Source organism: Theropithecus gelada, chromosome X (genome assembly GCF_003255815.1).
Source record: "Theropithecus gelada isolate Dixy chromosome X, Tgel_1.0, whole genome shotgun sequence".
Taxonomy (NCBI): Eukaryota; Metazoa; Chordata; class Mammalia; order Primates; family Cercopithecidae; genus Theropithecus; species Theropithecus gelada.
The window spans coordinates 106,672,104-106,681,754 of NC_037689.1; the positions used below are offsets into that span (position 1 = coordinate 106,672,104).

At 32.9% G+C, this 9,651-nt stretch overlaps 1 protein-coding gene across 2 annotated transcripts in view; it reads left to right on the plus strand.

Moving 5' to 3' along the window:
• COL4A5 (collagen type IV alpha 5 chain) overlaps positions 1-9,651 on the plus strand; it is a 273,060-nt gene that overhangs the window by 211,715 nt on the left and 51,694 nt on the right. For both annotated transcript variants that reach the window (XM_025373371.1, XM_025373372.1), the window contains exon 37: positions 3,621-3,747. In XM_025373371.1, the coding sequence (XP_025229156.1) occupies positions 3,621-3,747 (127 nt within the window). The remainder of the gene's footprint in view (positions 1-3,620; positions 3,748-9,651) is intronic.

Below are 9,651 nucleotides of genomic sequence, written 5' to 3' on the forward strand. Positions count from 1 at the left end.
TGGTAAAAGATAGTATAGAGCTCATTATCTTTTAAGTTTTGTTCATATTCTTTTTCTCTAAGTTCATCATTACCTTAGACATACTGCTATTGAATTTCATGTGGCGGCTTTGGCCTGCTCAGGCATCCTTGAGCCATTATTTATCAGTTTGTTACTGTTAGCTTAATATTTCACTACTTGGAAGAACTAAATAACATGCAAATTTGAAGGTCTTACTGTATAATTCCTTTTCTAGATAATTAAAATGTTAATAGTTGCTCAATGGATCTAAAGCTTCAGTTATGCACAGTGAGTAAGTTTTACAGATCTGTTATACAATATGGTGCCTACAGTTAACAGTACAGTATTGTTCACCTTAAAATATGTTAAGAGGATAGATTTCATGTTAAGTGCTCTTACCACAACCCCCCCCACACACAAGAACATGAAGAAATTTTTGGAGGTGATGGATATGTGTAGTACTTTGATTGTGCTGATGGTATCATGGGTATATGCATATATCCAGACTCATAAGTGTGTATGCATTATGTGCAGTTTTATATATAGATTAATAAAGTTTTTAAAAAAGTATCTCTGCATGCACTTTTAAATTTCCCTCTGTTAATATTCTGGGTCTAAAATAGAACCTATTTATGGTTTTATTCATGGTCCTTAATCTCCAATTACAGATAATGTTGTAAAAACATTAACAATTATATGGGGACCATGACTTCCAAGTGATGGACTACTGTTGTAATATTCTTCTCGCCATAAAGCAAGATATGATATTTACTCTTTCTCCTCAAATATTTTCCATTTGTTGTCTTTTTTTTCCCCCAGTGGCAATGCTTCTTTAATTTTACAATGGAGTGTAAGAACAAAAGTGTTTAGCTTTCTTACCAATAGATGTCTTCTATTTTGTAAAGTTTATTCTGAATTTTAGGTTATAGTATGGAATGGAGGAGAAGATGCTGTTACTAAGACATAGTAGAGATTGGCTATGATCCAAATACCATTAAATTACAATTTGAATCTTAACAACAAAGAAGATATCAAATTGACTCCTTTTTCTACGTGATACAACACAGTGACCTTGAAAGCAGTTTCAGGCTTGTCTTTCAGTGTTACTGTAGTCATTAGATAGTTTCACAATGGTAAATGTGACTTATTAGGTATGAGATACTTCATTTTCAGAATTATATCAAAGCTTGACATTAGAACAGATGTAGATATTTGCAGCTGTGTGTCCGAGTCATTTAAATCGCTTCTATCTAGAAGTGCAAGTAGATTTGAATTTTCCTTTCCCAGAGTGATTTGCAAGATTTGTGTCCAGTTTATAGATTTTCTGAGCACTGTCTTCTTTATCTCTTCTTGCTTACCTTTTTTGAAACTCATTGTTTTCCCTGCATGTATGTGAATAAGAAAAGGCTAGATAAAACTTAAGCTAGCAAATGTCAGTGTTTTTTTCAGAAGCCCTAATAAAATATTTACGTTATTTTTAAAAGGTACTTGGTTTGAAGGAGTAGGACCATAAGAGTGATTACAGAAACGGTATTTGGGGGCAAGTGCTGGCTGAACTTAGAGATTGGGCTTAGAGTAGTCCCCCCTTACCATGGGGGATACATTCCAAGACTCCCCATTGGATGCCTGAACCTGTGGATAATACCTAACCTTTTATGTACTGTGTGTTTTTTTTCCATCTGGTAACAGACAGCTACTAAGTGACTCATAAACAGGTAGTGTTTATAGTGTGGATATGCTGGGCAAAGGAGTAGTTTAGGTTTCAAGAGGGATGGAATGGGACAACATGAGATTTTATCATGCTACTCAAAATGACATGCAATTCAAAACTTATAAGTTATTTATTTCTGGAATTTTCAATATTTTCACAACACAGGTAACCGAAACCATGGATTGCAAAACCATTCATAAGGAAGAATTTCTGTACTTTTAGAATTTAATGTACTTTAGTATCATAAATAATCCAGAGTTTGCCTTCTGCCTTTCAGATTTACCACTAGCAGAATATTGGAATTTTTTTCTTGTTTTTTTATTTTGGTACATATATTTAATTTGTTCACGAATAACAAAAAGAATCATGATAGTTTATTCAAAGGTTTCCCATGTAAACATCTAAGATGGGACCAATTCAATCCAAAATTTAATTGTATACCTATTATGTGCCTCAAAATGAACTAGATATTTGATTTACAAGGTTCAGAAAAAATATATATATTCCCAGCCCAAGATTCTTAATTTTTTAAAATAATAGGATGTAAGGAAAAAAAGACTTTAGTTTAAAAAGCTATTACCATAATGCAGAAACATGAGTCACAAATAGATCTGACTCACCTGCAAGTGTATGTACTAAGTGAGGAAGGAAGCATTCAGTAGGTGATGTTGAACACTAGCACTTTATTGTAAAGATCATGATCTTCATGAGCAAAGCAGTAAGCCCTGCAGTAGAGATTTAGTGTTAAGGTATGTGTTGCCATTGTTATTAGGGAAAACTTGTTTTAATTGTGAAAGTGGGTATGAATTCTTCTAAGGCTCTATTGGAAAAAAATGTAATGCAAATATTCATTGAGCAAAAATGGTTATACATATGTGAATTATCTCTTACCCAAAATAAACTTTCAGTGTAATTAAGGAGTTAAGACTTGCATATATGAAGCCATTGTAGACATGATAGAGTTAGAACCTACCCTAACCTCTTGGGGTAAACTCTCTTTGTCCAGGAATGCTTCATGGAATAAATGGGATTTTTCTTTTCTTGTTAAGAGGCAGGGTCTCACTCTGTCATCCAGGCTGGCCTGCAGTGGCATGATCACGGCTCAATATAGCCTTGACCTCCTAGGCTCAAGCCATCCTCCTACCTCAGCCTCCTGAGTAGCTGGGACTACAGGCATGCACCACTGCACCCAGCTGATCTTTTAATTTTTTATAGAGACAGAGTCTCCCTTTGTTACCCAGGCTGGTCTTAAACTCCTGGGCTCAATCCTCCAGCCTTAGCTCCCCAAAGTGCTAGAGCCACAACACTCAGCCAGAAGTGGGATTTTAGATGTCCACTGAAGAATTGATAGACTTCCTTATGTTACAGTGAAAATCACCTTTTTCAGTAGAACCTACTATAGCTTTTGGTTGACATGTGTACTGGAAGCAATGAATTGCATCATGGCACAGTAGGAATGGTAAACACAGGTTCTGAAGTCAGACTGTTTGACTCCAAATTCGGATTTTACCACTTACTAGCTCCATCACTATAACATGGGGATAATAACAGTATCGTTCTAATAGGGTTGTTAAGGATTAATGAGAATTAATTAGCATAATACATCTACATACTGTGTGAATAGTATGAACTATGTAGTCTGATTGACTACATAGCTGATTGTAGTCTGGTTCGAATCCCAGTTAAAAACCTTAGGCACTTGGCTTCTCAAGATTCAGTTTTCTCATTTATAAATGGAGATAATGAAGACTAACTCACAGGATTGTTGTGATGATTAAATGAAGCAATTTACATCAAGTACTTACTGGAGTGCCTGACATATAATAAAAGCTCTATAAATAATGTTATGTTCTTATACAATCTAAGCCATGTAGAGACTTCAATATTATCTTTTTATTCATGTTTTCAGGGTGAGCCTGGTCTGCCTGGATACCCAGGGAACCCTGGTATCAAAGGTTCTGTGGGAGATCCTGGTTTGCCTGGATTACCAGGAACCCCTGGAGCAAAAGGACAACCAGGCCTTCCTGGATTCCCAGGTAAAATTTCTTCTCTGAAATGCTTCCTTCTTTCCTTCCTTATCTACTCCAACCAGTATCACAGAGCAGCTTCTTATTTGGCAGACTTATATTTTATTTCCCAATCGAATACTGACTAGCAACATAATCTCAAACTATCTCTTTACCTTTTCTTTGCCCAAATTTGTTTCTATATAAAATGAGGATGATTATTACTGACTCAGCAGGACAACATCCTGTGGACAGAGAGACTGTTTGGTGGAGCATTCTTCAATCTTTGACTGCTAGCCACAAATCACTTAAGAAGCCTTGCTATTTTTGTAGGTGATAATGTATACTTCCAAGCCTCTGCCTGCAGCTGATTCTCTTAGAAAGGTATGCCCAGGCACACAGCTGGTAGCAGTTGGTAGAACAATCATACAGTTCCTTCAAATGACAAGGATTGAGTCATTCAAGTAAGAGATAAGCACTATAGTCAATTATGTAGCCTGAACTAGATTATTATAGTACCTACTTGTTTAGGGTTGAATGTATTTTTCATTTGTTTTTTGAATTACACAGTGGCATGGATGAATGAATCTTTCCTTTTTATTGAAGTGAAGCGTACATATAGTAAAGTACACTTAAGACTATAGATGAGTTTTTACCTAAGTATATATATCTTTGAATTTACCATACGTATCAAGATATAAAATAGTTTTTTCATCCCATGAAGTTTACCCGTGCCCCTATGCCCCCCAACCCTGAGGTAACTACTACTATGACTTCTATTACCATCAGTTAGTTTTGCATGTTATTGAAATTCATATAAATGAAATCATACAATGATCCTTGTGTCTGGCTTTTTTCAGTCATCATTATATGTAAAAGATTCATTTATTTTGTTGCGTGTGTCAGTAGTTTTTTCTTTATAATTGCTGTGCAGTATTACATTGAAAAATGTACCACAGTCAATTACACATTCTCCTGTTGATGGACTTTTGGGTTGTTTCCAGTTTGGGACTATTATTTTTAAAAATACTATTAACATTCTTTTACATGTCTTTTGGTAAACATATGTATTGATTTCTCTTAGACAAAAACTTAGTAGTAGAAATACTGAATCACAGGGTAGGTGTACATTGAACTTTAGTAGATGCTGCCAAACAGTTTTCCAAAGTGGTTTTGTAAATTAGTTTCAACAGCAATGTATGAAGTGTCCAGTTCTCCAATTGCCCATGTCCTCACCATCACTGGGTAGTGTCGGTCTTAATTTTATCTGTTTTGATGAGTATGTGGAAGCATCTTACTGAGATTTGAATTTACGTATTCCTAATGAATAATAGTATTAATCACCTTTTTATTATACTATTGGCCATTTGGATAGCATCTTTTTGAAGTTTCTTCTCAAGTACTTTTGTTCATTTTTTATTTATTGAATTGTCTCTCCTTTTTCAAATAGATTCAGAGCAGTTCTTTATATACTCAAGATATGAGTCTTTTGTCAGATACATATATTGCAAATCTGTTCTCTGTGTCTCAGATTTGCCTTTCCTAATGCTGTTGTGTAATGAACAAAAGCTGTTAATTTTAATAAAATCCAGTGTGTCAATCTTTCCTTTCACGGATAGTGATTTTTTTTATCCAATACAATAAATATTTGTCCACTTGAGGTTATAGAAATAATCTCCTAATTTTTATAACATGTTTAATGTTTAAACTTTTATATTTGGCTTATGATCTATCTCAAATAAAAATATTTTTACCTTGTGAGGTAGGGATCAAGGTTCATTTTTTTTCCAACACAGTTATCCAATTGCTGTCTACTATTTTTTTTTTAAGAACCTAAACACATCCAATAAATTACAGTCACTCTTTTGTTAGAAAGCCAAATGCTATATCTATACTCTGTGTTCTGTTCCAATGGTTTATTTTCTATTGCTGCTTTAACACAACACTGAATTACTGTAAATTTATATTAAGCCTTGAAAAATGGTCGGTAAGTGCTAGAACTTTGTTTCAGTTTTTTAAAGCTTGTCTTGGCTATTCTAATTTTTTTTGCAGGGGAAATCAGTTTATCAATTTCCATTTAAAGTATCTGTAGGGATTTTTAAGTTTGCAATAACTCTCTAGGTAAGGTAGAGGAGAATTGATATTTTGACAGTATTCAACCTTCCAATAAAATGAACATGTTATCTCTCCATTTATGTAGGTATTGAGTTTAATTTAACAATATACTGCACTTTTTGTTTTGTAAATCTTGAACACATTTTATTAAATTTATCTCTGGAAATCTGATGCTTTCTGGTGACATTTAAATCGTATTGCTTTTCCCAGTTCATCTTCCAGTTGTTTCCTGGAAGTACATAGAAATAATTGATTTAAGAATATTGAAATAATATATGAGAAAATTGCCAATTTCACTTTTTAAAATTCTGAGTTTACATAATTTTTTGTTTTATAAAATATCACCTCAGATATTTTTATTACTTCTTTTTCATTTCTTTATACCTTTTATTTCTTTGTCATGCTTAATTGCACCAGTTAGGACCTGTAGTGCAGTGTTTAATAGAAGTGGTTATAGTCGACATCATTATCTTTTTTCTAAACTCAGAGGGCAAATAATTGCTATTTTTCCATTAAACGTAGTGTTAGTGCCAGGGTTTTGGTACATATATTTTATTAAATTAAGGAAATCCCTTTCTATTCCTACTATAATGAGAATTTTTATAAAGAATGGATGTAAGTTTTATCAAATTCTTTTTCTCAATGTACAGAGATGATAAGTGTTTTTTCTCCTTTGCTCTTGATATAGTGAATTACACTGATTGATATTTTATGTAAAAACAACCCTGTATTCTTGGGATAAACTCCAAGGTGGTCATACTGTATACATTATCTTTAAGTATTATTGGACTGGATTTGCTATTTTTAAAAAAAATTATATACAGCCGTGAGAGATATTGGCCTATGATTTTCTTTTCTCATAGTGTCCTTGTCAGTGTTTAAGTATAGGGATTTGCTGGCCTCCTGACCTGAGAAGTATTCCCTCTTTCTCGATTTTTTCTTTAAATGTTTCATAGAATTCACCAGTTAAGGAATCTGGATCTCTAGTTTTCTTTGTAGAAACCTTTTTAAATTACAGATTAGAAGTTTTTGTTATGTTACTATTCGGATGATTTATTTTTATGTCAGTTTAAATAAATTGTGTTTTTCAAGGAAATCGACCATTTCATCTAAATTGTCAAATTCATTGGTAGAAAGTTGTTGATAGTATCCTTGTTTTGTCCCTTTAATTTCTGCAGAATGTGTACTGAAGTCTGCATTTCAACAATGTTTTGATATAAGTAATTTTAAATTTATTTCTTTATTTTGATCAAGCCGCCTAGGCATTCATTAACCTTTATTAATTGTTAAAAATTAACTTTTGTAAATGATTTTCTCTACCGTTTGTTTTTTATTCCACTGATTTCTGCTTATATCTGTATTATTTCCTATCTTCTACCTTCTATGGATTTAATCTTGCTGTTCTTTTCCTAGCTTCTTTACCTGGAAGCTTAAATCATACATTTTTCAGCTTTGTGTTTTCTAATAGATGCATTTAAAAACTTAAATTTCCATCTAAGGAGTGCTTAAACCAAATCCCACAAATTTTGTTCTTTTGCGTTTTTCCTTTAATCATTCAGTTGAAGATATTTTCTAATTTTCCTGTTGATTTCTGTTTTTCTCCATAGATTATTTAGAATTGTGTTGCTCAACTTACAAATATTTGGGGGCTTCCCAGATATCTTTCTATTATTAATTTTTAATTTGGTTCTATTGTGGCCAGAATACATATTTTGTGTGATTTAACTATTAATACTTATTGAGACTTATCATATGGCCAAATTTAGGGTTTATCTGGGTGAATTTTCCTTGTACCCTTGAAAATAATTTGTATTCTGCAATTGGTGTATTGCATTATAAATGTCCATTAGGTCAAGTTCGTTGGTAGGGTTATTAAAATCTTGTGTATTCTTACCAACTTCTTGCCTAATTGTTTTATCAATTACTGAGAGATAGGTGTTAAAATTTCCAATATGATTGTAGAATTTTCTATTTCTCTTTTTTTCTCTGTCAATTTTTTGCTGTATGTCTTTTGAGTTTTTTTTTAAGTATATATAAATTTAGGAAACTTATGTTTTCTTGAAGAGTTGACCTTTTTATCATTATGTAAAGACCCTCTTTATATTCACAATACTCTTTTTTTTGGATTTTTCTTTGTCTGATATCAGTATAGATACATCAGATTCTTGATGCTTAGTGTTAGTACAGTATAACTTTTTCTACATAATTTTTATTTTTACGTGTCTGTATATTTAAAATATGTTTCTTAGGGATAAAATACATTCATATCGTGCTTCTTTTCCAGTTCAACAATCTTTCCCATTTATTCTGAGTGTTTAGTCGATTTATATTTAATGTATGTTGTTATGTTTGAATTTTAGTCTGCCACATTGCTGTTTGTTTTATGCTCCTCCTTTGTCCCTGGTTTCCTGTTCTGTTTGGGTTCATCAGATATGCTATGGTATTCCATTCTATCTCCTCTATTGGCTTTTACCTCTACTGGCTTTTAAGCTCTCCCTGTTTCTACTATTTTTAAATGATTGCTCCAAAGATTTTAGTGTGCATTCATAATTTACCACATTCTGAATTAAATTAATGTTATGTGACTTCACATATAATGTAAGATTCTTACAACAGTATAATTTTATTTACATATAATGTTCTTTTGTGTGATTGTGTTCATATATTTTATATGATTATCATATAGGTAATAAATTTTACAATTGATGCTATTACTATTGCTTTAAACAGCCTTTTCTAAAGAATTTAATATGAGAAACAAACCCAATTTTCATATTTACCAGCATATTTACATTTCTACTGTTCTACCCTCCCATGCAGCAGACTTCTATTTGGTATTGTTCCCTAAAGCCTGACGTTCTTCCACTGTCATTTATTGTAAAATGATTTTGCTGGTGACAAATTCTCTCACCTTTAATTTATCTGCAAATATGTTTGTTTTAGTTTCATTTTAAATACATTTTTCACTGGATATAGAAACCCATTTTTGACATTTGTTGCCTTCAGCACTTTAAATGTTTCTTCCACTATCTTTTGGTCTCCATTTTTCCTGATAATAACACGTCAATTATTTTTAATGTTTTGCTCCTTTATATTATGTCTGGCTTTTCTCTGGATATATTTGAGATTTTCCCTCTGTAGTTGGTTTTCGATAGTTTATTTTTGTTGTGGTTAGTTATGGTTGTATTTATTTTGCCCTCTATTGATATTCCTGAATCTGTAGGGTTGTTATTTTTTTTTATTTATATATTTTTTTATTTTATTTTTAATTTATTTATTATTATTACACTTTAAGTTGTAGGGTACATGTGCATAACGTGCAGGTTTGTTACATATGTATACTTGTGCCATGTTGGTGTGCTGCACCCATCACCTCGTCATTTACATCAGGTATAAATCCCAATGCAATCCCTCCCCCCTCCCCCCTCCCCATGATAGGCCCCGGTGTGTGATGTTCCCCTTCCTGAGTCCAAGTGATCTCATTGTTCAGTTCCCACCTATGAGTGAGAACATGCGGTGTTTGGTTTTCTGTTCTTGTGATAGTTTGCTAAGAATGATGGTTTCCAGCTGCATCCATGTCCCTACAAAGGACACAAACTCATCCTTTTTTATGGCTGCATAGTATTCCATGGTGTATATGTGCCACATTTTCTTAATCCAATCTGTCACTGGTGGAAATTTGGGTTGATTCCAAGTCTTTGCTATTGTGAATAGTGCCACAATAAACATACGTGTGCATGTGTCTTTATAGCAGCATAATTTATAATCCTTTGGGTATATACCCAGTAATGGGATGGCTGGGTCATATGGTACATCTAG